Raw genomic sequence first — 27,799 nt, forward strand, 5'->3', positions numbered from 1 at the left:
CTGGCACCAATCTTTGGGTACACTCTGTTGCATACCTACAGTCCAAAGGACGGTAATAAGCCCAGAGTCTACTACTGGTAGAAGGTGCATCCCCTTGTAAGTGGACAAGCCCACCTGCTTACCGAAACCAGTTGACAATGGGCAATTCCAAACAGGTCACAAAAACACAGGTCATAGCTAACACAGAGGTAAACAAATCAACGGTAACCTGAAGAGGATTGCTTTGAGAGAGCTCAGGGCCAATGGCTGAGGTCTGGATTCAGTATTTACACAGGTTGGGCTCCTGTTGCATTGACAGGAGATTGCCTGAGTAAGGACTGAACAGAAACTGAGTAAAACCTGAGTAAGGACCTCAGCAGTTTGGCGCGCTCATGATTGTCTGAAAACCAGGAGCACCTTGAAGGCAGCAAGAAAGAATGTGCATTCATGAAAGCTGCTTCTTCACAGGCGTGAGCGTGACTTGGCCAGTGTTAGCCAGGATTTGTCAACATATGTCAGTGACTCTTTTGGCCAAATTGCACTAACAGGGGTGATAGACAGTGGAAAGGAAGGGTGGGGTTTTTTTTCTTCTTAATAAAGTGCATGTTTTTTGAAAGGCCAATCCGAAAAAGGGTCCCAAACCCTGCATTCTAGGGCCACCATTTAGCCTCTTTCCTTTCTCCACCCCAATCTCCCCAGCCACATATAGCGGCTACCCTCAAGGCCATATTGTCACAGCTCCCAGCCATTCACAACTGCAACGAGCTGGCCAAGGATGGCCATATTGCACATAGTAGCCATGTAAGTCTCAGCGGGACAATTGGCCAGAGCTGTGTTCCATAAGCAAAGGCAACTGCATTGACTCAGCCTCAGATATCTCTATAAAACACAGGCTTTCTCGGTGCTACAACGTGCCTGAGGGGAGAGCCTGGAGCCAACTGCTGGTCTCATGCAGAGTAAAGCAGAGAACCCCCCACTGCCTGCAGCAGAAGTGAGAGTGGTTTACAGTGCCAAAGCAGAGACCGCAGCCCAGCTGCACAAAGAGTGAGGATGAATTTTTGGGCCTTGTTTTTATTTTTTTTACATTGCACAAGCCCGTCTCCCATCTTTCTTCTCTGCCAGCTCACTTTATTTTCCAGTTAAAGGAACGGCTTTGGGGGGCCAACCTAATCAAAGGACAAACAGCTGCTGAAAGGGTTGCTCAGGCAGTCGCTGATGGAGCAGCACATGAGTGTGTGGCTGCTACTTGAAGCAAGCAGCCCAGTCCCTTAGGCACACCTTGCTTTCACACCGGCTGCAGCACCCGCCACGTCCACCACCAACATGCTTCGGGCAAAAGCCTGTCTGACACGGGCTAAAAAACCCCCAAAGGAGCTGTGACTGGTAGGGCATTTACAGTGATGGTTTCAGCTACAAGGCTATAGTCACAGGGGTTCACCTGTATTGCCACCACCTTAATTTTAGCAAGGGAGAGTGTGTGAAAGCCCACAAGCGTTAAGAACATAAAAATGGCCATATTGGTCCATGTAGCCCAGTATCCGGTCTTCCGACAGTGGCCCGTGCCAGGTGCCCCAGAGGGAATGAACAGAACAGGTAATCATCAAGTGAGCCATTCCTTGGTACCCATTCCCAACTTCGGGCAAACAGAGACTAGGGACACCATCCTTGCCAATAGCCATGGATGGACCTATCCTCCATGAACTTACCCAGTTCTTTTTTTGAACGTGATTAATCTCTATAATAACTAACTGGCCAGTTTCCTGTAACACTTTTTTTGTCCATGTCTTGGCCCCACTGAAACACATGCCAAGAGCACAGGTCCACCAGTGCGGTACTGTACCAAAGTGGCCAGAAGTCAGCCAAGGCTACCTTAGCATTTTAACAAAACTAGTGGCAGGTACTGAGTGGCCGCGGTGGGGGGTTTGCGGGGCCCTGGGCCTCCCCACCCCTTCTGCCTGTAGTCCATCCCGTCTGGGCATGATGACCCAATTTTATAGGGACAGTCCTGATATTTGAGGCTTTGTCTGCTATAGGCACCTATTACCCCCGCCACCCCCATCCCCATTTTTCACACTTGCTATCGGGATGCGGGGGCTTCCCCCAACAGGCAGGTGAGCCAGGGTGGTGGTCTGTGTGTGTGGAGGTGCCCATTTTTCAAGGGACCATCCTAATTGGCTGGGGCCCCTGGGCACATGGCCCGTTGGTCCAGCAGCTAGTCTGCCACTGTGCACCTCACCTCAAGCTGGGTGGAGCCGGACCCTGCATGCCAATGGCTCCTCCCTCCCCCAGCCCTTTTTAATCAAGCAGGATTTGAAAGCACAAACGTCTACTGTGGAATCCCATTCCTAGCCAAAGCCACATCCCAAGGCTACGATTTAGTCCTGGGCATTTTTAGTAAAAGTCATGGCCAGGTCATGAGCACTAAACAAAAATTCATGGCCCGTGACCTGGCCATGCCTTAGCTTTGTAAGTAAATCTTGGGGGGGGGGGGGCCACTGGCGCTGAGGAGGTGCTTGTGACCAGTGGCCCACAGCTGCTCCAGCCCGCTGGGGACCGCTGCAGCCACTGGTGTGGCTGTTTTTTTTGGGGGGGGGTGGGGGCACCATTGGAGCAGCAGGCCCTGGAGTCAGCCACACAGGCTCCTGCAGAAGTCCCGAGGGTCAGGGAATCTGTGACGGACACGGAGCCCTGCGCATGAGGTTGCGAACACACCCAGCCAGCAGGAAGGGCTCATAAGCCCCAAAGCATGAACTCTAAGCGCAAGTGGCTTTCAGCCACATTTGCTGTAGTTTCAGAGTAACAGCCGTGTTAGTCTGTATTCGCAAAAAGAAAAGGAGGACTTGTGGCACCTTAGAGACTAACCAATTTATTAGAGCATGAGCTTTCGTGAGCTACAGCTCACTTCATCAGACTGGAATGGCCACAAGGCAGGAATTCACTTACCAGGCTCTTATGGGCCCGAAGCAGGACTCGAGCAAAACACCCTAACTTCAATGTGCTTTTTAGTTACAGACCAGGGGTGGGCAAACATTTTGGGCTGAGGGCCACAGCTGGGTGGGAAAAGTGTATGCAGGGCTGTGGGAGTGGAGGGGTGCAGTGTGCAGGAACGGGCTCAGGGCAAGGGAGGGGTGCGGGATGGATGAGGGGGTTGAGGTGCAGCAGGGGGCTCAGGGCAGGGAGTTGTGGGGGGGGGGGAGCCCTGGCCCCATGCAGCTCCAGGAAGCGGCTGGCTCCACACACTGCCCTTGCCACTCCTCCAGGTACCTCCTCCCAAAGCTCCCATTGGCCACAGTTCCCCGTTCCCGGCCAATGGGAGCTGTGGGCGAAGGTACCTGGCGGCATGGGCAATGCATGGATGTGGTGCTAGCCGCTTCTGAGAGCGGCGTGGGGCCTGAGGCACCACTGGGGGTGAGGGGCAATCCCACGGGCCATAGTTTACCCACCCCTGCTTTGGACCCTTCCGCTAAGTGCGAGTGTCTCAACTCACCTACATGGCCTGCCTCTGTGGGTCAGCCAATGGCTCCCAAGGAGGCACGTCCTCTTGTGGGGCCACTTTTTGGCCTATCACCATGGCTTGGCTCACCCTTGGGCACAATTTTTGCCCCTTGTACTTGTAGGTAAAAGACAGTAACAAACAACGCTTTACTACGTAGAAGTTTGAGGACGTCACTGGGAAGTCGGTTACTATTGCACATCATTGTTCCAGCCAAGGTCCCTGACATTACAACACGCTTCAGTCACAAGGAATTGTTGGGGAACATCTCATTCACATATCTCTGGCAGCTGAAGGGGTAAACACACTCTAAACAGCAGCTCAGTGATGTTGGTCTTGCCAGCTAATCTTTGGTACCCAACTTGCAACCCCTGCCCTCACCCCTGGCTGCCTTGAGCTACACTCACTGAGCCAGCCAGCACATTTGACAATTCCAGCCCACCGTGCATTTGCCCCAGGTCGTACAGTGCCGGGGTGTGGGGAGGGGTAGCCTCTGCCTCCTTGACCTCTCATTGCTAAGCACCCTTCTTTTCTATTTACGCCACCCTGCCATTGTTGTGCTACAACGAGGCTATGAAAATAGATAACACACGTCTCTTCTGATGCCAGCGGCATGGCTGTGCAGAGCCAGGGAATGGTCTGTGCTGCTCTCCTCTTTGGTGACTTGAGTTTTCATGCTAAAACTTTTACATCTAATTAACATGGTTCTCAATACCCCACGCAATGTGAAAACAAATGTACTCTGAGTATTGCCTCCAGCAGCAGGGCACTCAGACTGCAGCCGTGGTGAGCCTGAGCCGGACAGTTGCTCCACACCCCTGCTAGGCAAAGCCAGGTACCCCGCTTAAAGCATGCTCAGCCCCTTCTCTGCTCAGAGGCCATGGTCACAGTTTTGCAAGCTGGCACCCAATAGCCGAGTGTGGCTGGGCACCAAACACGCCCAGGCGGGCTTGGAAACGAACATGCACCTTTAAAGTGTCCAAAGAAACATCATAACGCAGATTCTTGGCTGGACCGCAGCAGCCACTGGGGCAAAGTGGCTGAAAACCAGCAGAGCTGCCTCACTGAGGATGCCCTGTGCCTCGGGAAATCCCGCTGTGGCACAGGGCTGCAACTTGGGGAAGGGGAGGGGGAAATGTGTGGCCCTACGCCCAGTGAGCCCATGGTGCCTTTGGGAGCTGGCTTAAAATAAAGCATTCCCGCATGAGCCCGGCTTTACAGGGGTGAGAGGTTGAGCAGACCAATGGTGACTTACAGTCACCTTTTCCAAGCAGTGCTGAGCACAGCTCCACTGATCCAGCTTGACCTCACCACGCTTTCAGCCTCATCTGTTTCATCTCAACTACTAGAGGCAGGCACCCTGCGATCATGGTGACGGAGGGGTCCCAAAAGGGCCTAGAAAGAGCAGATTGATTAGGTTAGATCGAGGTTAGACAATAACTTTTCCCTAAACTCTATTTCGCGTGCCAGCCACAATGTTATGACTTTGCCATCACTTTTTTCCTTTAAGGAAGTACCCAAGCATTGTCTCAGAAAGCCGGTATTAAATTGTCTTCAGAGTTTGGGATCAAGCATTACCCAAATCTAACACTCAGTTTCAAAAAAAAAAAAAAAAAAAAAATCTAAAGATTAAATATTCATTTTCCTTTGGAAAGACACAAACAGTAGGGACACTTTACTATACACCCACTGAGGAATAGACAGTTTGTCAGTTAATAAATATAAACACATAGTTAAAAAGTGACAATTTACAAAAATACAATTTATTGCTAACCCTATGGGCTTGGAATATCACTTAGTATAAATTTCAGCTTTGCCAAATTGAAACATGAACGAGCAAAACCACAAAGTTTGCCTTTGTCTGAGTTTCAGGTGTAAAGAAACATGTACAGCAAGGTCCATTGGAGAATGTAAGGACTCCTTGCCTGTACACCCTAAAAAATACTTGGCTCTGGGAACTAAAACCACAGAAATTCATCTGCACCCGTAGCATACTGATGGCGACGTGAGTTGGTAAAACAACCGTAAGAAATTTAGGCAAGAGTGGTGGTCCAGGAATTAGCAGCATTATTCAATCATCTGGAAAAAACAAATTATGGGATTGAGGGATAGGGAAAAAGGAAACCAAAATCCACAATGAACCTACTACAACAAAGCAAACGATGTAGATGCTCATTAAATGGGACCCTGCTGATTCTTACAGGTTTCCGTGCTCCAAACACTGGTCTTAAATTCACAATGAATTTCAGCAAAATTTAAAAGGAGCATTGATGTCCTGAATTGCAAATATTTTCTCAGTTGCAAAGCGAGCTTTGCACTGACCTGATTAACAGCATGCCTGCAGCTAGAAATCCAGATTGCAGTCCAAAGGAATTGCAATGCTGTGCTGTGTAAGGCTGTATGGCTTAGTGACCAATAACAGCCACAGATGACTGTATTCTTCAGCGGTCATTTTCCTGCTTAAGTCAGCCATTTTTGTTCAGCAAGTCTGTCACCGCCTTTGCAGACTAGCTTTAGCAGGCAAGAGCTCCACAACCAATTCCGACTAGCCTGATTTCAGCCTCCAGGTATTTTTAGCACTTAACAGCTGCTCTTGACAGGATGTACATGAACGGGAGTTCTAGCTACTCACAGGTCAACTGTGTTTAGTCAAACAGTCCTGTTGCTTAATGAATCCAGACTTTGCTTCGATACGGGCATGGTGCAGCATCAAGGACTGAATATATAAAAATGGTAATCAACAAGGTACCCATATGGCGATCGTGCTCTCCTGCTGGGACCTTCCTCCACGCTGCCATGTTTCCCTCTGGGCTAACCCTCACCCCTCTGGCACATGAGGAGGGCCTTCTCTCCTTGAATTTCGCCGTCCGTCCCCGACGCCTGCTCAGCACAGCAGCTGCGACTCGTCACCTTCTCGTCATGACCTGGCTTTCACGGCAGCTGCATTTCAGGCAGGTCCTGTAAGTTGCAGGACTGGCCCTGCGGATGGTGGCTTTGTTGCTGTGGATGGAGGAAGTAGCCCATGGTATTCTGCTGCGGTATATGAGATGGCTGGAAAATACGCTGATTTTGACTCCCCTGGACCGACTCAGGGGCTTGCATCTGTAGAAAGAAAATGTGATACAATCAGACTGATTTCCCAACAAATGCAGATGCTCCTTGTGCCCTGATCTAGCTACTTCTGGCTGTTCAATGCAGTGCTCTGGAAAGGGTGGGTCTGATTCTGGAAGAGGCTATCAAAGGAACATACCGTGCAGAGCCTGGGAGTGAAATACAGGCCCTGTTCCTTTATCCCGAGGGCCTCAATTTTCAACATAACGGCGAGTTTCTGGGCACTCAGTTTGGATGCCAAAGTTATTTGCACGCCTTAAACCACCGACAATCAAGTACCCACCCTGTGGGGCTAGAGATACTATTGCCAAACCCACAGGAAAACATATGGGAAGGCTCCAGTCTGGGTGAGTGCAATTGTCAATGGCTACTACTGAAGTCTAGAAGACTCTTGTGAGGAGCGATGGCTGGTAAATCCACATAGCAACAGCTCCAGGAGCCTGCTCCCATCCCCCTGTACACGGTGGCTCGGTTCCACGGGGCATAGGGCTTGACCAGCCATGCTACCTGGCCTTAGTAAGCCTCTGCAGCATAGCCAGACCTCGGTAAGTTCCCGGTGGTGCTGAAGTTTGATCTCAAAATGGACAGAAATTCTCATCTTTGTAAGCAAATACCCAGCCCTGTAGCGAGACACACAAATGGGGCGTGGAAAATAAATGTGGTCTGTGATCGGCAAGGCAACCAAAAGGACTGAGTGTGAGGCAGCTGTTGACTTGCTGTGACTTTGGACCTATCACTTGACTTCTCACTCTCTCCGTTTTGCTGTCTTTACAAAATGTGGATGAAGGCACCTACCCTTACACAAGTGCTCTGAGGATGACTTCAGGAGTTACCCCTTGTAAAACGCTGGGTCTGTGCCTGTGCTGAATTTGTCTTATTCCACAACTTGAGGGGATTATTATGTAATCACTCCTTTTTCAACCAGCCCTGCAGCATAACTAGTTCCACCTGGAGCTGATCTCTTCCTATTACTTTGCTACACACCTCCTCTCACTGACCATTAAACTTACGGCTTTTGTAAACCCACTCAGTTTTTGAGAGAATGAAAACTATTTTCAATTATTAATTAGCCTCAGTGATTCCTTCCACTAACTGTTTTATCAGCTGGGCACGATCCTTGTTCTTGAAAATCAAATCTGTCTTCTCGAAAGGTTTGCTCGGTGGCCCAATTAATTCTTTGAATAAAGAGCAGCACGTGGCTGGTTTAAAAAAAACAACAACACAGTCTGCTCAGATACTACAGGCCAGATGGAGCCAGATTTTCAAAAGTGTTTTGGACCCAGCAACTCCCAATGTTTAACATTCCCGGCCAGATTTTTCAAAAAGCTCCAGGCACTGGGTGCTGAGCTGCATGTGAAAATCTGGCCACTTATTTTGGTGCCTAAATGAGAGTTAAGTTCTTCTGAAAACATAGTCTCAACTGTGCTGACCATTTTTGAAAATTCCGGTGATACAGGGCAGGCTGTAGGTATGTACAGGTACAGTGGGGATGGGGGTCATGTAAGATAAGACAGCCAGATTCAAGTCATGTAAGAGCGTTTCCTTCTAAACTGTCTGATCGACATTTACAAAGCCCACCCAAGTATGCTACCTGCAGGTAGAGATGCTGCTGCTGAACCTGCTGTTGGGGTGGCCATTGGTGGAGATGAACTGGAAGTTGCGTCTGGTGGGAAGGGAAGTTGGCCTGTGGAATCATGACTGAAGGAGTAAATACAGGAGAAGGGGCAGGAGCCCTGACTGCGCTACATGTAATTGGCTGCATCTGTAATGGGGGAGGCAGCATCTGTTGTTCTGGAACAAATCTGTAAATAGGAGGAAAATAAAACACTAATAGAAGGTAAACAATGAATCAGCATGAAAATAAATGCCGGAGATCTATGCTGATTGAAACAAAGCAAAATGCAGTTCGCTAAACCAAATACAGTCCGGAAAAACAGCCCGGAAAACATACCAGACTAGCTGCAAAAATCTCCCATCATGGGTGGTGGGTAGCATCGGCTGTGCCTCCCCAAACAGCCTGGCAGGGCCCCGCTCACACTCTGCCCCCAGATTCCCTCCTGCAGTTCTTTGCCATGCCCCAGGCTGGCTGGGGCTAGGGCTGGCCAGCCTGCCGCAAGAACTCAGGGCTGCTGGCACTGGGCTCGTGCTGCCCAGCCGGCACTGGGACTGCACCACCAGGTGCCGGGGGCCCTCAGGCACAAGAGGTGGGGGCTAGCCTCCCCCAATGGCTGGGTCACCGGCCACCCATGTCTCCCATGTCCTTTATCAGTATAATGAAGTGGAATTCCATACTGGAACTCCACATGTGAGAACAAGAGTATCTGATTTGGAGAAGCTGAAGGCTTTGCTGTATGGTTGCCCCCCATCCCACCGAAACCACGAGTCTTGTGACTTGGCCTGTTTAAATAAGAGATTCATCGATTCATAGATTCCAAGGCCAGAAGGGACCATTGTGATCATCTAGTCTGACCTCCTGTATAGCACAGGCCAGGGAACTGCCCCAAAATAATTTCCAGAGCAGATCTATTAGGAAAACATCCAATCTTGATATTAAAATGGTCAGTGATGGAGAATCCACCATGACCCTTGGTAAACTGTTCCAATGGTTAATGACTCTCACCATTAAAAATTTACACTTATTTCCAGTCTGAATTTGTCTAGCATTCAACTTCTAGCCATTGGATTGTGTTATACCTGTGTCTGCTAGAATGAAGAGCCTGTTATTAAATATTTTCCCCCATGTAGATACATACAGACTGTAATCAAGTCACCCCTTAACCTTTTCTTTGTTAAGCTAAATAGATGCAGCTCTTTGATCAATGAAACAACCATATCCATCGGCATACTTAGATTTAAAGCTGTCTGGGGCAGGGACCAATACTTTGGTGTATGTTAGTACAGTGCCTAGCACAATAGGGGTGGCATCTCTGGGTGCAACTGAAACAACAATAGAAATAAGGTGATTAGTACTCAACTTCTGCGCCAGCACACACTGACAGGTGTGCAGCTGTGTTAAGATGGACTGGTTAGAGCACAAGAACACAGCAAAGAGTTTACCTACGCCAATGGGCAGCGGTACAGTCCGTTGTAGAGCTGGACAGGGAATGTATTTTATTTCCCGTGAACATTTCTGAACAAAGATTTTTTTCATTTCTATCAAAAACTTTGAATTTGGGGAAGATGGCGAAAAACCAGAACCTGACTATTGCCAGTTTTCTGAAACTGAACGCAGAAAATGATTGCCAACCCCCACAAAACGTCGGATTTTAGTTTTCAATAAAAGCCTGAAAAATCTGGATGAGAACTGAAATTTACTTGGAAAAATTTGTTTGAAGGGATGTTTTTCATTAAAAAAAACAATCCAACTTCATTTTTTCCCCCAACCAACTAGTTACTTATCTCTTTACCCCCAATTTTTTTTTTCTTTTTTGGTAACCAACATTTTTGATCATTTTCATGACCCCGAAAAGAACCCCAATAAGATCTTACACATGGACAAAGCCTCTGAAGAGAAAGTTCACTGCTAAGATAGTGTACAATAGTTACAGGGAAGACTTACTTTGCTTGCTGTCTGCCAGCAGTGTTTTGTGATGACTGATTACTGCCATTAGCACTGGGCATCAAGGCTTGGACAGGCTGATCTAACAACATTCTACAGAAGAATGAAAACATGGCACAGTCAGAAAAGGTATTTGTTTTTTCCTATGTTCAGATTCTTCACAGTCAATCTCTAGTACCCTATCCCCGTAAAAGCTGTGTGAAAGCTCTCAAATCTTCACTAACTCATTCCGTCCAAGTTTAAGGACCTGAATGCTTGTGTGCATATAATATAAGATCACAATTTTATCATCAGCTTTAAAGAGACCACAGATCTGCGCTGAAATGGCTAAGCCTTTCAGATCACAAATGTTCAGTTGATCTTGCTAACATTATCATGGCCCACCTCGTGCAAATTAAGGATCCCATTCTTTCTTTTGCTTTGGACACGAACGCACATTTAGCTGGCATCTGCCCACAGAAGAGTTCCAGGCGCCCCACAACGCATACTAACATTTAAAGTGTTTGCGTGCTATTTTCGGGAGCTGGGTTGGGTGGTGATGGGGCTGTGTCTGTAAAATGCATAGCACACAAAAATTACTAACAATAGTCGAGCCAAATTCCACCCTGGATCACATGGGAATTTGACCTTAACATGTTCAATGATCTAAAAACCTCTTTTAGACAGAAAGGCCTCCAGGCAACCTATTTTAAAAGGGCCCGATCCTGCAAGCACTTTTGAAATGGGTTGATCCTGAGAGCCCTTTATATAACCAATGTCTGCTGAGACTTCACGGGAGTTCTGCATGTGGATGGTTAGCAGGACTGCACTGAAAAGGACTATTTCCAGGGCATCCATCCTGGCAGGAGAATGGCTATTCTGGAGTTCCTGGGCAACGAAGAGAAAACTATGGGAACTGCTAGTTTTGCCTCTTTATTCCCCTGAAACCAAAAGCTCAGCGCCCTCTGACTGAAGCAGGGTATTTAGTACATTCCGTGCCTAAAAAGCTGTTAAGTTATATGGGAGGCACATGTACGAAGGCATGAGTAAAGCTTTAGTAAAGCAGAGCTCCTGACGTGTAGAATGAAAGCCAAGACTTCACTGCTACCCAGTCTTGTGCACAATGATATTTTCCTCCCACTCAGACCTCATCAGGATCGAGCACTGACTTCATTCCTACCTGAGACTCCTATCTTGGCTGTAGTTGGACGGTTGTTGCCTTTCACTCATTTCCGTCGGCATCTGAGCAGACACAGTGATGGGATGAGTTTGGGAAAACACCATGGGGCTGTTGTAGAGGGGCATCGAAATGCTTGTCTGCACTGGCAGGTGTGTGGGCTGGGCCTGGCTGCCTCGCATTAAGTGCTGTTGCTGCTGTACCTGAGACAAAAAAATTGTCCCCTATTAGACAAATCAATTCCATGGTAGAGACCATCTACCTCTAACGTGCAGTCAGACGGCAGGCTGTGTGACGATGGCACTTTCTGCTCCCTGAATACAACAGGAGACAGACAGCAGATCTGTCGGGAGAAGGTGACTGAAAAATCTGCAGCCCACACTAACGGATTCTTGTACTTCCTCTAAGAATATGCCTTCTTCCCTGAGTTATAGCAGTGTAACTCCCACTGATTACACTGAGCTACTCCAGATAGACTCTGGTCTAACTAAGAGCAGAACTGGAATGACAGGACCAAAAAGATCTCCACTAACTTCAACAGAATTCTACCAGGAATGATTTTGGCCCCCTTAGATCTAATACTGTTAGGCCATTAAATCTCTAAATACTACAGCAGAGTGACGTCATCTACATTTATCATGTGAAACGAAGTAACATCTTAAAGCTGATTAAGTGAAGCACGTCACATTCACTACAGCATGAAACCTAGACTCAGGAGGCAAGAGGAGAATGGTGCTCATTAGCGGGGGCTAAAGTGGAGGGAGCCACATGGCCCGGGCATCAGCGTCATCCTTGGTGCAACTCCACGTGGAGTTGCCCTAGGGACGGATCTGTCCCTAAACGAGCTGACACACAATAATTACAAGAGCCATTTATAAAGAACATTCAATTGCTCTTGAAGAAAACCAAGAAGTTAGCAACCTGTGAGGAAGTGACACAAGGTTCCCTGAGGAATTGATGTGGTGACGGTAAGTGTGGGGCATTGTAGTGTTTGGATCCCATAAGGCCTTGCTGCTGAGACTTCTTGGCTGTGGTCTGCCTGGTCGCCCCAGGCTGCTGTGGTTGAGATGGCCTTCTTGGGCTCTGTTGCTGTACGTTGTTAAAGACTATGGGCATAGGTTGTTGCATCAACATCTGCAAAAAAGAGATACCTGAGCTGGTACAGCAGTTTATGTGTTTAATTTTTTAATGCATCTACCTGACTCTGCTACAGTAAGCTCTAATGCAACGTACAATATTGCTAGTGCAAAAGACAGCGTTCCCAAGGATCTATTAAATTGATATGTTAACATAAACTGTGCTGGATTCCCTATATCCAATAAAACAAGGTCCTTTGCCATGGCTTAGCAACCTGGTATTGAGATACAGACAGATTCACCACTAGTTCTAATGAAGCTTAGTCAAGTCAAAACTGAAAGTCACTGGAGTCTGATGGCTTTTGCAAAACAATTGGAACCTGCAGTTCAGATGTTGGTCTGGGGGTGCCTATATCACAAAACTCACCACAGGGGATCAGCTTCAACAGAGAAGAAGGACTAAAGGAACACGGACACTTTTCTAAACCACCATCCCTAGTTGCTGAGCCTGCATTCTTTACTCACTCAGCATTCCCACGTGCACCAGTAAAAAGCCCTACATGGGCTTCTGTGCATGTGGCTATTTTCAGTATACGAAACCAATATTACTATGGACAAGGCCATGTTTGCCGGTGGAATCTGGTACATTCTGCAGCAGTGAAGTGGTTAATATACAGAGCTGGTTTTTATTTTTCCCCCGTAACGTATTTGTTAAGGAGTAGATCTAATTTGTGTCAATCCTTTTCCAGCTATTCCCCAATCCTATATTTTTGGCACTGTAGTTTGAATTTTTACCAGCCCACGCTCCATATTTGACTGAATCATTGGTGAATGATTTCCACTTAGAATGATCAATTGTACTTTTCTCTCTTCCAGCCTCTTTGCTACTTTGACTAGAGGACAGTGAACATTTAAATTAAAGTGTGCGCAAATTAAAGTGATGTTAGTGATGCATAGTAAATCCGATCAGATTATTGTCAGTAAAGTTCAGCTCTCAGTTTGTACAAATGGATTATTTTTCAGTATATTTGTATTGTCGACTTTTGGGTAAAAGGAGGAAATGGATGCAGTCACTGGTGTTCTAGATGCACCATAGTTTGTTATAATCAGTGACAAATCCAAGGCACGGATTAAATACAAAATGATCTATGCTGCATGTGTGCTTTGATGTCACAAAACAACGTTACACAAGGGGTGATTTGCATTTAGCTCTTTAAAAAAAAAAAAAAGAAAGAAAAAAAAAGGATGACAGGACAGTCCATAGATACCCAAAAAATTCCTGTGTAGATCATTTCTGGAGAACATTCCATTTCCAGAATTAAAGCATACTCAGTTATTCCAGTGTCACCAAGCTCAGGATATCTGAAGAGCATTTGCTTTCCCATGTTGCGCTGTCATTAATTTTAGTGTCACATCTACTTATTTCTTTCATGGCGTAATCTAACAGATAAAGAGTGATTATTGCCTTCCTTAGTGTCGTATTTGATTCGAATAGCCACCTCTCCTTAATTAGAGGAAGTTTTTTTTCCAGAAATTGGCATCAATTATGATGCACTAGCTTTCACTAGCAGGACATATCCTGTGTAATACTATTAACAATATATGTCCTCTAATTCCTTAGGAGGAATTTGGGCCTGCTTTCTAATCCTATCTTGTTCAAACACAACATTAAGAGAGAACAGAAAACCAACCTTTGATAATCTCATAACACGATACAACCCTGTTACCTGGCTTCCCAAATAAACACTGCCAAGAGTCTGTGACCATTCAGGGCCGGTGAATAGTGTGATACAGAATTTTTTCATTTCACCCAGAAATGCTCGTGTCAAAGCTAAAAATTGGTCTCTTGTTTTATGGAATTGTCTGGCAGCTAAGGATACGGGGGATTGTGCAACGTTGTGAATTGCTTTGTTCGAGTTACTGCAGGATGGGTCTGTGCAAATGATACTTTTATTGCAACTTGTGTGTATTTTATGCTGTAGCCAATATGGAACACAAATATTGTATTTTCTCAAACAGCAAAGCATATGTTATTTTCCATAATGGCATCACTGTCCACTGTAGCGCTTCATACTGTAATGAACCACTAGGGGGAGCAACAAGGTAATTTTATTCCAGACACTTTAAGAGACAGAAATTCTGATTAAATAACAAATTAAGAAAAAGTAGCTCTGGCAGTAAGGTTGTAAATTCCCCATCCCTGACTTGAGGCGCTCAGTGATGGAGTTTCCTCTGTGAAAGCTTCTAACTGGAATAAAGTTAGTCACTTGCTGACCTTTAACAGCACATGAATGGATTTCTTTTGGAGGAAACCTGCCTGAGGTCTTTACAATGGCTAGAACCTACTGGTGCCAACTACCATAATTATTGGAATAGCCACTAGATGGTGCGTAATCTTTAGCCACAAATGCACTATCTATCTGTGGTACTTAAGTGACATACAACAGTTGAAGGTAGCATGAAACAACAACATTCTCACAGTCTCCTTTGTTCCCACTGCGCATGTTGGGCTGTGTGAGTTGTTGCTTTAATCTTCTCCCTTCCTTCTTTCTCTCTACTCTTTCCCCTCTGCAATCCTATACCCCAATTTCTGGCAACCTGGCCCTGTATATTTCACATTAGGGTATATAACAATCACACCCAGGGAGAGAATGCTGAGGCCTCGATTGTACTGTGTTAGATGGGCCCCAGTGTCTCCAACTCATACGCTGTGTCAGTCAACACACATAAAGCAGCTGCAACAGAATCATAAAATACAATAAGATAGTGAACTGTGAATAGCAGAAAATCAAATGTTTGTTTGTGCCCAAATAGTGAGGTGGAATCCATGGCCACCCCAACCCTATTAACCCTGTCAGTTTTAGGTGGAAATCTGCTATTGAGTTTCTGCAGTCTTACCCCATCGTTAAAACTCCAAGCTCTTCCTGAGTAGGTGACTTTTTATTAGACATAAACGTTGGGAATTTTTTGATCTGGCACAATTACCAATTTGATATTTAAACAACAGGGAAGCAAGAACCTCCAGCCCTGCTGCTACAAACACTAAACTGTCCTTTCTTTCAGGAATGATCACGGTTCAGCAGTTCAAGAGTTTAGGAATACATTGCTGACAGGATTCATTTCTCATTTTTTTCCTTGTGGCAGGAGATAAAACACCCCACTGGGCTCTTTTCCTACCAGTCTAGAATGTCCTGACGCTTAAGATAAAATCAAATGATACTTTGGGCCCAGGGAATCAGACATGGGGGCAGGCAGTGATGAGCTGCCGAAATCTTAACAACTGGTTCCCTCCTCACCCCACGAGGGGGTGCTGGACTGCCCCCACCCCCCGGGACTCCTGCCCCTTCCAACTCCCCATGTTCCTTGACACCCCCACCCCAGGACCCCTGCCCCATCCACCCACTCCCCTGTCCCCTGACTGCCCCCAGAACCGGGCAGAAGGGTCTTGTGGGCCACGGTAGTGGGTGCCCACCGCGCCCCGCCCCTAAGAGCCAGAGGGACCTGCCGGGGGGCGAGATGGGGAGTCCCAGCAGTGCTTACCTGGGGCAGCTCCCAGGAAGCATCTGGCAGGTCCCTCTGGCTCCTAGGGGCAGATTAGCATAGCTAGTAGGGGAGCAAGGGGAGCAGCCATGGGGAAAATTTGGGGGGTGCAGAGCCCCCACCGGCAGCTCCCCGCCCCTCGCCCGGCCCCAGCTCACCTCTGCTCCGCCTCCGCCTCCTCCCCTGAACGCGCCGCCCTGCTCTGCTTCTCTGCCCCCTGTGGTTCCCCTGCGCGCCCCCACCCCGGGTTACCTGCTGCGGCACGGGCGGCCCTCCTCGCACCCCCCCGCCCCAGCTCACCTCTGCCTCCCAGGGCCTGAGTGCGAAGCCACCGCCTGCTTCTCAGCCCGCCCCAGCTTCCTGCATGAACAGCTGATTCGCAGGAAACCGGGGGGCGGGGGGGTGAGGGGGTGGAGAAGCAGAGCGGGGCGGTGCATTCAGGGGAGGAGGCGGAGGCAGAGCGGAGGTGAGCTGACATGGGGCCGGGCGAGGAGCTGCAGGTGGGTGCTCTGCACCCACCAAATTTTCCCCGTGGCTGCTCCAGCCCCGAAGCACCCACGGAGGTGGTGTCTAAGGCGCCACTTTTGGCCGGTTGTTGAATTTAGAAGCCCTTTCAGAACCAGCTGTCCCGAGGGACAACCGGTTCTAAAAGCGCTTCTAAATTTACCAACCGGCTCCAGCGAACCGGTGCGAACCGGCTCCAGCTCACCACTGGGGGCGGGGGACACTGGAACAGATTCATATACCTGCAGATTGGAATCTTGCACTAGTTGGAGCTGCTCTTTGATAACATGGAGTTCTTCTTGCTGTGTCTTGATGTCAGCTTGCAGTATGCGAGTCCTCTCCTCCAGCTGTTCTTTCAGTTGATGCATCATCCCTAACTGGGCTGGGAAGTGGTACACTGGCTGCGGAGAACAGAAAACACTTCACGCTTAGCCCCGAGCTGGATGGACTAATATTGCTGCTGACCGCAGAAAAGTGAATGCTCTCATGCAGGACAGACTGCTTCTCAAAATATGGGAAGCTGCCCCCATGGAAAAGATGACTATACTGAAAAATTACACGTTGGACACTTGTAAGCCAATGCACCACTGCGTTACTAGAATCTCCCACTGGTGTTACTCCACCGAGCATAGATGTGGAGTAACCCAGTGGTGAATCAGATTTTGGTTATCTTTCTTTACTTGTATTGAAAAGGTCAGGTGAATTAGGAAGCTGTCTACTCTTCCTATCAAACCTTGCATCCCTAGGTTTATTGGTTATTGTTACTTTGCTCCATTTCTTCCTTGCAAAGCAGAATGGCTAAATGGCAGGAGCTTGCTATGAGCCTTATACTATGGAAGGCACTTACTCTAAAAATTATTCTGAATGGGCTACAGGCCTGATGCAGCTCCCAGAAAAGTCAATGGAAATACTGAGCCCTAAATAAGACCTCAGTCATGAGCCACCTTATACACGTGCAAGGAGTAAGGGGCTTTAAGGTGCCCCCGACACCCCTGTGCAGCTACCCACATCAGCAGCCTGTGTGCAGGGTCAAGAGCTGATGAGCCGTTCCTCCCTCTAGACTGAAGGTGGAAACAGGACCCCAGGTTGTGACTCTCTGAGTCACAGTTTGGTCCCTGGGCTGCTCCTGGGTCAATGCAAGTACACAATGCCCCTTACCCAGGGGAATCCCAGGATCTAGTCCTGAGTGAGCCAGAGAAGAAGAAGAAGGGATGCAAACGGTGGAACTAGGAGCACGTCAAATTCTTGTTTCTGAGCCAAGTAGCTTGCTAACGCTAGTATCATTCATATCACAGAGCACTCAGGAACTGTCATCGGAGGGGCCTGCCTGCATGTGCTTCTCTGATGGGCCGCTCGATGGCACAGACACAGAAAAAATAACCTGGGAGAATGCTGTTTCTGGAACCAGAACAAAGGTCCCCCGCTCTCAAACCTGGTGCAGCCAGCAACGAGGTAAAGCATGGCTAACTCAAGCCAGCTGAGTCTCTTGGGCAATGATTTCAGACCTCCCCTTCTGCTACAATAATGTTACCATCTGCTGGTCATGCAAGAGCTAACATGATCTTAACAAAACCAAACCACATACCGTCACAGGTTGCTGCGAGGGAATTGCTGGCTGGCCCACCTGGTGCAGAGTGAGATGTTCAGCGGGTGCCTGAGGAGTTACTGTTGCCTGGGGAAGAGAACAACGGTTTGGTTTAGACCACAGCGCACCTGACGTGAGGGCCAAGAGAGTTACTGAGTGCCAGATCTACTGCAGGAGCAAATGTGTTACCCCGAGGGGCTCCCGCTGTCAAAGCATCAGCGCTGGCCAGACACAAGGGAAGACGTTCTCACGTGGCCTGTGGACACACCCATTCTCCCTGGCTGAATTCCTCGCATTTCAGAGATCTTTCACTTCCTTCCTGTACCACACTTTTACCACCTGAGAGACAGCTCCATGTGGGGCTGCAATAAGCGACCGACTGACAGTTTTACCAATTGAAACAGGTGCCGACCAGTCACCTGGGGACAGAGCGAGCCCTCAGGTAACTCCTCTGGAGTCAGCACAGCTGGACGGATGAATCTGGCCTCTTCCGGATGAAACCCTCTTCACCTGAGAAAACTGGGCTTCGCCTGGATCTGGGCAAGCATAATCAATTCCAGGCACCACGAGACCAGGGTGTAAGTCTGCAGTGTCCCCTCCCCAAAAACCCACACATGAAACCCACCACCACTGAAATCACTGTCTCCCTTTCAGTGCTAAGTGCACGCTAGAAAGGCCATCGCTCACAGGGTTATCTACCTGTGCGCTCCCACTTGAGGCCAGCCTCAGTGATGCCTTCTCCTGCTGACCCATTGGCACGGATTGCCTGGTGGGAGTGCTGGCCTCCGTATGCCGCATGGATGAGGTGGCTGCAAAAGAGAAGTTCCTTTTAGACAAAGTAACGGCATGAGGCCATCAGACATGCTCTCCTATTCTAATAGGAGTGGAGGAGAGTGGAGGCATGGCAGCTCCAGCTGCTACCTAGCGCCCCAAGACACTGCTGGACCTCACAAAAATATCTGCTCTAACAATTGCCTAAACGTGGCAAAGAAAGCAAGAGGGTAGCAATTAATGACCATGAACTGCTGCCCAGACCTGCTTACCCATCATCTACCCTTCTCCTTCTGGGCAGGGTGGCCCATTTTTGGTAATAATTTCAACACTCTCTCTAGGGTGTTTCTCCAGATGAGCCACACCACATGAGCCCTACAGAGATACACAAGCTTCCCCACGAGAGCACGAAGCCAGACCACCTCTGCACTGAAACCCACTCTGAATATTCCACCGCACGAACAGGGCCACTGGGTTTGTTTTCAATACCCCAGTGCATTATATGCATGTAACATCCCTGTGAGTCCTCGTCCTTAGCCCAAATGTGACAAGGTGAGATCCCAGCCACGTTGCTCTTCATATCAGGAGGCCAGTCTCCCAGATCTTCCTGGGCACTGATTCGCCTCCATTCAGACATTAAATGTCTAACCAGGTTAGATTTGCACATGCGGCCTCTGCAGTACTTAGCCCTCAAACTAAGACAGTAATGATGAGCTGAGCAGACAGACAGGCAGTTTCTACTGAAATGGATAAAACGGATGCATTTTTTAAGGGCATTCAAGGAAAGGTCACATTGAACTCCAGTATCTTGTTGCTCCAGCTATGACTATCTAGTCTGATTCTCAGTAGGAAGGCTAAAAAGCTACACATTTCCCCCCTAAACTTCCCCACATTGTCACCCCTGGAGCAGCAGTAGCATTGGGTGCTAAGGGCTGACAGCTGTCGGGGCTTTAATCAGTGTGACCTGCACCTGCCCTGAGCAGGGAGTAAACTACACAGCTATTAAAATGCCAGCACTGGTCTACTACCCTCGAGCGCCCACAGTTGCTACAGTGCCCAGTGGAACTGTACCAGTGGGGAAGTTTAGGGGCAAATGTCTAGTGTAGACACATCCTGGGCTGGTCCCTCCCACCCCCTCTACTCATTTAATAGTCATCTCCTTCTCTGACCCAGCCACGTTTGGGATCAGAGCCTTCTCCTCGCACAATCTTCCCCTATCTCTGCACTCACTGGCTCTCGTCCCGTTCCCGATCACAGCCCAAACCCCACCTGCCTGGCTGCACAGATGATGTATATTTCCAATGCACCTGCCGCTGCAGTATCTAGGCGTCTTCGCAGGACAAAGGAGGACCACCAAGAAGGCTTTGCCTCCTCCCTCGATTAACTCCTCACAAGCACTGGCCTCTTGGGCTTTGTCTTCACAGCTTAAAAAAGGCAGTTTTACAGCGAGATAACCAACGTGGGTTAGCGACCCCGCTGTAAAATCCCAGTGGAGGCGAGGCGCTGTACCGCTGTGAGGAGTGAGGCAAGGCCCGTGCTAAACTCCCGCCCAGGCTTGGCCCTGCCTATGGTAAAACTGTAGGGGCCTTGTCTGCATTCTGCTTTCACAGCAAGGCGACTAATCCGCGGTAGTTGTCCTATGGTAAAAACACACTGTTTCTTTGTCAGCAAAGACACAGCCGTGGCGGCGACCTTCACTAACCCCGTCAGCTTTGCCGTGGTTCAGCTGCTGGGAAAGGCTGGTGCATTCAGAGGCCAAGCGTGGTCCCATCCTTGTGCTCAGGGAACCCTAAAGATGCCAAAGGGGGCTACTCTAAGTTCAGACGGGTGTGACAGATATAAACTAGCCACCCGGCAGACTGTCCCCTCACAGTTTTTTAGGACTCTCAAATGAGACGTCAAGAATTATAACATTCAAAAACCCGTCAGAGAACACTTCAGTCTCTCTGGTCACTCGATTACAGACCTAAAAGTGGCAATATTACAACAACAAACCTTCAGAAACAGACTCCAACGAGAGACTGCTGAATTGGAATTAATTTGCAAACTGAATACAATTAACTTAGGCTTGAATAGAGACTGGGAGTGGATGGGTCATTACACAAAGTAAAACTATTTCCCCTTGTTTATTTCCCCTCCTACTGTTCTTGTAAAGTGCTGGAAATGGCCCACCTTGATTATCACTACAAAAGGTTCCCCCCTCCCTCCTGCTGGTAATAGCTCACCTTTCCTGATCACTCTGGTTACAGTGTGCATGGTAACACCCATTGTTTCATGTTCTCTGTGTATATAAAATCTCCCCACTGTATTTTCCACTGCATGCATCCAATGAAGTGAGCTGTAGCTCACGAAAGCTTATGTTCAAATAAATTGGTTAGCCTGTAAGGTGCCACAAGTCCTCCTTTTCTTTTTGTGGATACAGACTAACACGGCTGCTATTCAGAAACCTGTCAATATAGTTTAAAACTTCCAACAGAGATTTGAGGTGTAGGGATTTTTTAAAGCGGCTCCAAGCTTTTGCCAATATGTAAGTACAGCCTTTGCTGGGATCTGTTGATGCTGACTAGGATACGTACATGCTGAGTCGGAGAGTGCCGTGTGTGAAGATCGCCGGGAGCTAGGAGAGGATACAGACACTCTTTCCCTGCTGGTTTCTTGGTTGTTTGCACATTGCCTGATGTCTATGTAACTATTGTGACTCTGCAGTGAATAAAACACAGACAGCAACATCCTTAGCAGCACAAAAGCAACATCAGCTTGAACCCCCTGGAATCTTGATCGTGGCTCTTTCTCCGACAAAAACGGTCTTTGGTTCTTAAAGGGCCACAGCTGCAGCTACAATATTAATTTGGGTGATTGGAAACAACCAGCAGCTTGCCCCAAAAGAGACCCTTAGATACTCCTTAGGGTATGTCTGCACTGCACCTGAGGTGCAGATGTAGCAGCCCGGTCTTCAGCATGGACCAGCAAGGAGAGTGCACGCCCAGGCTCCCTGGCGTGCGGGTACAGCCAGGGCTGAAGCCCGTGTTGCTGCACCGATATTGTTATGTCTAGCGGTGGTCACGCAGGTGCGCCCACCTGTGCTACAATCCTGCCTTGGAGGCCCTAAGCACTAGCCCTAGAAGCTCATTGGAGAGGTGACCCTCAGACGCTCACCTAGCCATCTTCCGAGTGAGAGCTGGGCTCGTCGTTGGGTGCACCTGCTGCCTGCGCCTGGCATAACACCTGCATGGGCACTCACGGTTTCCTGCCTCTGCCTTCCCGGGACCCCGGACCTGTCTCAGGCTTTGGGATGATGCTGGCTGCTATCAGACGGACCCATCCCAAGCTCCTAGAGGCGATAGCAATGGACTCCACAGTTATGGCACCATGTCTTCTTCCTGGAGCTTAGCTTCAATGTACACCCTTCTGAGCCTTGCGAGATGCACCACAGGAAGGAGACACTCCCCCACCCTCAGCCCAGCCTCCAGTGTGGCAAAGCCATCGCATCACAGAGGGAAATTCCTCACCAGCCCCCTCGCTGGAGATCTGCCTAATACTGTGTGTGTGAGGGCAGGTGCAGCGTGGCTTCATGGCTAAGATGCTGGCTGGGAACTCAGGAGATCCAGGTTCAACTCCCCCCTCCATCACACACTGTCTGGGTAACCTCGGTATCGCCCACCACGTCAACCGGAGACAGCACTCCCTCTGGTTTATTGAAACTGTACATGCTTAGAGGCAGGGACTGTCTCTTCCCAGGTGTATCTACAGTGCCTGGCACAATGGGGCCTCCAGACATCACTGTAATATAGATAGCGACTAATAATATGCCTGTCTATGGCACCTCAACCTCCAGCTGGACTCCACACACTAAGCCAATGCCTGTGAGAATCAGCACGGGGAGGGGGAAGGAGGCGGCTGGATGGGAAGGGCACCACGTCACCCCCAACCCTCTTTACACACTCCCCTCCTGCATTACAGCTGTCCTCTCGCGCCCCTTTCCCGTCGCTGCTGATTGCCAATTGATTGGTGTATAAATAGAAGCGCGCTTTTATAATTAGCTTCCTTCTGCCCAATTTCTCCAGGGATGTCCCAGCTCATTGGCTCGGACACGCTGGGCAGTGACTGGGGAATGAGCGAGTGAACGTGGCAGGAGGAACTGGCTGGCTGGAAAAGGGAAACATTTCATTTGTTGCAGATGTGGTGGGAGGGGGCTGGGAGGAGATACAGACCAATTTTGGGGGATATCGGCCGCAGCCTGATTAGCTTGTATACCAATGCCAGGTGGCGAGTGTCTGCTTAAGCTGAGATCCCTGCTCTCCTTACCCATGTGAGTAGTCACACTGACTCCAATGGAGCTACTCTAGCAAGTAAGGCAGTGGGTCTGGCAAAATATTTGGAGAGGGGACTGGCCTAATCCCTGCCCCCTACACAATCATGACAGGAGCCCGAGGTCTTACATGAACAAGCCACCCAGCACACTGTTTACGTACACTGAGGGCAAAACAGCCTTCCTCTCATGCAACAGGACGGCCAAGCCAGTCACATTCCCCGCACTGTTTGCCAGCCTTCCACACCCATCCAGGGAGCTAATCATGCTAACCTCGCACCCCTCCTCCTCCTGCTCTCCCTCCAATGGGAGAGACAGAGCTGCTTGTCCTTTTTTCATCCCTCCTGCCACCCGAGGCCAGCCAGGTCCAGTTCGAGGTCTGGGTAGTAATGTCTTGGCAATCAATAGGGATGGGAAAGAAAAGGCAGGAAAGCAGTGCCCCGGCAGGTCAGTGAGAGCTGTTTCCTAGAATGAGTCTTTGCTTGAATGCAACAGAGGGTCTTTAAGACAGCAAACTTTCCAAAATACACCATGGTCTGTAACCAGTCTAACTCACGTACACACACATACTCAGCAATCAGCTCCACCATGCCCAAACAGTCTGCCATGTAAGGATCACAGTGTATTAAAGATTTATTATTATATAATCAGCCCCCCTGCACCTCCCTTGAACTGGCTTCTCTAAAGTAATATCTGAAGAGTTAGAAAGCTAGCGGATTGATAACCCCAAACGATTACCAAATGAGCCACTTGAAATGACTTTGTCTTTCCAATGTCTTGTTTTGAAGCTATTCGGTGGATATATTTAAACGAAACTGAAATGACCCTGTTAACTGAGCATGAGTGACGATGCCCGATTGATCCAAACAATGGAAATTATAGCTATGATCACAGCTCTGCCCAACCTTGCAAACATGGCTGAGACCTGAAAACAAAAATCAATAAATCATGCTTTTCCCTTCACTTCCCATCTTTGTCTGATTACCCATGGTGAGTCAGCATAAAAGCGGCAAACACTGTGGTACTGATCTGTAGTCAGTGCCTTGTATGTCGGTGGTACTGAGAGTTAATATATCATTTACTATCTAATAAACTTCATTCTGCTCTCTGTAAAATAGCGTCTTTTCTTCTGCTGAACTGAGGTGGCTTAAGATATAATTTGAGTAAAGGTCTCAGAGAGAGCGGGAGATCTGACCTAACAGTTTAATAACGATGCAATTATTGAGTTTGCATTGTTATAAACGAGCTATTTTAGTGCAAAGCAGTGTGGAAATCCTCCTGGTGGGTTTGAAAGATAAAGAACTATTCGTTTTGGAGGTGAGTAAAGGGAAACAGGGAAGGTGTAGTCCGTATGTATTTCTAACATTAATGAGTTCCTTTTATTCGCTCCCTTCAGCATGCACTACCTTCAAAGAAGAAGATGCCAGTTCGATTGATGACTCCTCAAGGCCAAGATCTCTCCTTCTTTCGGCTCGAACCTCTGCATAACTACATTGGGGGAAAAAGAGAGATTTAAAACACAATTCTTATTGCCTATTGGAAGTAAAAAATAGGCTGTGAAATAAAAACGATGACTGCTTCCTTAATGACAGCTAAGCTGACATACAATTCTCTGAGGACCTCTTATTTTGTACCTCCAGCTTTGTACACACAATTGTTCGTGGGCAAAAGGCACAGTATTCTACACTCTAATTGCTGATTTACAGGTGCACATGTACCATTTGCACATGCAAAACTGCAGAGCAGATGCAAGAAGCTGCACATGTAATCTGGGGCACCGACTGAGATGCTCATTTATAAATTCTGGCCCTAAATGTCTGACAGCAAAACAATACTCAAAGCAAAGCTCTGTGACTGTGTTCCTTCGTGAACAGCAGGGAAAAAGAGCCTCTTCATCCTTACCACAATTCCCTTCACAGAGGAACTCCCCATTCTCCACAGCCTGTCAGAGAAACAGTCCTGATGCAGGTAGTAGGAGGTACACACCGCTTCCAGCCTGTAGACAATTTCTTGTGTGTCTTAATAACAGTGGTACAGTCGCTCAATGGGACTCAAGCTACTCCCCCGGGAGCTTTGCCTGAGGAAGGCCTGCATGGCTGTGACCCCTGTTTTTGTAACTGAACAATATCACACTTGCACGGGAACCTTTCTCTCAGTCATGGGGTGGCACATTTTCAAAGCATGCAGCCATCACCACAGATTGGAATACAAATCTACCTACCGACTTCAATGGAAGCTGTGCATGTGGAATGATGGTAAGTGATAAGCCAAATTTAAAGCCCATTGAGTCCCCTGGAGAATATGCCTCAGAGTACGCTCTCTTGCAGCTCTTACTAACTGTCTCTTAAATAATAAAACATTAATGATTTCTAAGACCTGAGATTTAACTATGAGAGTTCTTAAAATCCAGGAGATATTTCAGAGACTCTCCAGTATGTATATGGCGTGTGGGCAAGGGTACAGTGTTAGAACTAAGGCTGGGGTAAGATTCTAAGGGGGGGTGAATGAGCACAGATCCATTAAGAAGTCAATTGGGAGTTGCCCATTTACACCACTTCAGAGTCTGGCCCCTTAGCCACCAAGTTCCTTTATTTCATCTTTCAAATCCAAGGTTCTATTAATTTTTCTATTTTACTAAGTAAAATGTATGTTCAACCTGAACTATTTGATGTGTGTCTAGGACTTTAGGATGTGCATGTACCAGAGACAGAGACAGAAAAATATGTTCACTCACACTCCATAAGGCCGGAGCCTTAGGTGACAGAAAGGTCTAAAAATTTCCCAAAACAAGGCAGAATCAACAAGCCTCAAGATATGTAATTACCGTCATGAACGCATTCAAATTAAAACAGCTCTCAGGGTGTGGTTTATACCAGCATATAAAATTCTACCCACATATGCCTACTTATTAGGATACGATGCTCTTAAGGTTGTATTTCAAAATATCTAAACAGAAAAACTGGTTACTAATGGGCTTTTCTCCAAATATTTGATAGTCTCAAACAGGGAAGACAAGGATAAATTCACATTTTTACTAAAATTAGCTGACCCCAAACTGGTATGTCATTTCTTTTTAAAACCCTCCTCTAAATCCATTCTAAGTATACACTCAGTCTTGTTTGAACCAGCAATGGAAATTTACCACTGACACAGATGGAAGCAGATTCCAACCCAATAATTGTGTATCACAAACCTCCAAAACTAGAACAAGACTGTACAAGATTTATAGCACACTTAATGCCATGAGTACAACAGAACCACCACTAGGGGGTGTCATATGCTAATTTTTACAGTTCATAAACAGCTATCTCCAAGTAACAACTATCTAAAGTTGTGATCAAAAAGGTTTGTAAGAAGTGTATGGATGCACTGACATCCATAAAGCATTCTGGTTATGAACAGCTTTAAATTTTTGATGGATCTGTGTCATGGTTAAGGACAGAAGTGGAACGTAATATACTCAGCCAAATGTTGCTTCCAGGCTTTTTGGCTTGGTTGCCAAAAAGTGAGTAATGAAAACATTAAAAACAATTTCCAAGTTCTCACCGATAATAATTTTATGTAACTATGTATCATCACAGTGAGTCGAATCACACCACAAATATTTGGCTAACACATAAAAGAATGGAAAATGAAATAGATGAGCACACTGACGAACAGAAAGTGTTAAGCACATATTCCTACCTCACTACAAGGTGTGTACAAACAATGAACTCAGGTTTGGAGTTCCACTGATGGTACGTGATGTAATAGTGTGTTTGCAACCATATCCATTGCTGGCCTTTGGTCAAGAATCTGTAGTAACAGGACTTTCCTTTTCCAAATTGCATCACTGTTAAACGAAAAGAAACAATTTGGTTAATAACAGTTACATTCTGATTGTGACTGAGATTAGAAGAATAGCTTTGTCCCGTCTAACAGCGCGAACATTGCTATCAATTCTTCCTCAACATTGCTTACATTTTCAACCAGGTGCTGAGTTTTAATCTGATTTGCGGTTATTAATTTAAAAAGAAAGTGCTCCAAGATTTGGGGTTCGTTTTTATAAATGGTCATAGCTGGCACAGGCAGAGATTCTGCTTTTTGCCAGCAAACAGTACATATAAATGACATCTACCGAACAGTACATTGGCACTTTATCAGTCTAGCTGCATGCATTTCAGACATTGCTGGCTTAAAGTCAGGAAGCTTATAATAGAAGAACCCTGATCTGAAAGTGGAAAGTCTGTTTAACTGCTAATTGAAATGTCCACAGATTAGACTGTATATGAACGGAACCAAGTCTTTCTTTGAGACTCAGTTGTGTCTAAAGTTAACCACTTACATCTCCCTTTTAAAATACCATTTAACAAGGGTTGTTTACTAAAATGTAATATTAATGACCAAGCTTTCAAAAGGGCTTCCCAAACTAAAGGCACAATTTTGCACCAGCAATTCACTCTGCCTACAACTGAGCTCTTTCAGGAGCTGATCCAAAGCCCGCTGAGCTCAATGGAAAGACTCCCATTGACTTTGAAGGGCTTTAGATGAGGCCCATAGAGAAGAATGGATGGTCTTGTGGTTAATGCATTGTATTGGGAGCCATGTCAGCTGGATTCACTTCCTAGCTCTCCTGCAGATTTCCTGAGTACCTTTCCTGAGTTTCCTGAGTCAAGTCATTTAATCGTCTTTTCCTCAGATTGCCCACGTGCCAGATGGGGATAACAACACTTCCTG

General features: G+C 47.4%; 1 protein-coding gene across 1 annotated transcript in view; it reads right to left on the reverse strand.

The window, feature by feature from the left end:
- Nucleotides 1-5,259: 5,259 nt before the first annotated feature.
- PASD1 (PAS domain containing repressor 1) overlaps nucleotides 5,260-27,799 on the reverse strand; it is a gene marked incomplete at its 5' end in the record, with an annotated part of 159,035 nt that continues 136,495 nt past the window's right edge. Inside the window, 11 exons of the mRNA XM_084640137.1 lie at nucleotides 5,260-6,574; nucleotides 8,175-8,385; nucleotides 10,143-10,235; nucleotides 11,302-11,501; nucleotides 12,220-12,432; nucleotides 16,661-16,819; nucleotides 18,004-18,090; nucleotides 18,703-18,812; nucleotides 21,351-21,474; nucleotides 24,490-24,571; nucleotides 26,768-26,915. Coding sequence (XP_084496263.1) covers nucleotides 6,404-6,574; nucleotides 8,175-8,385; nucleotides 10,143-10,235; nucleotides 11,302-11,501; nucleotides 12,220-12,432; nucleotides 16,661-16,819; nucleotides 18,004-18,090; nucleotides 18,703-18,812; nucleotides 21,351-21,474; nucleotides 24,490-24,571; nucleotides 26,768-26,915 — 1,598 coding nt within the window. The 3' untranslated portion in view covers nucleotides 5,260-6,403. The remainder of the gene's footprint in view (nucleotides 6,575-8,174; nucleotides 8,386-10,142; nucleotides 10,236-11,301; nucleotides 11,502-12,219; nucleotides 12,433-16,660; nucleotides 16,820-18,003; nucleotides 18,091-18,702; nucleotides 18,813-21,350; nucleotides 21,475-24,489; nucleotides 24,572-26,767; nucleotides 26,916-27,799) is intronic.

This window comes from Lepidochelys olivacea, assembly GCF_965140295.1.
Source record: "Lepidochelys olivacea isolate rLepOli2 genome assembly, chromosome: 9".
Lineage (NCBI taxonomy): Eukaryota > Metazoa > Chordata > Testudines > Cheloniidae > Lepidochelys > Lepidochelys olivacea.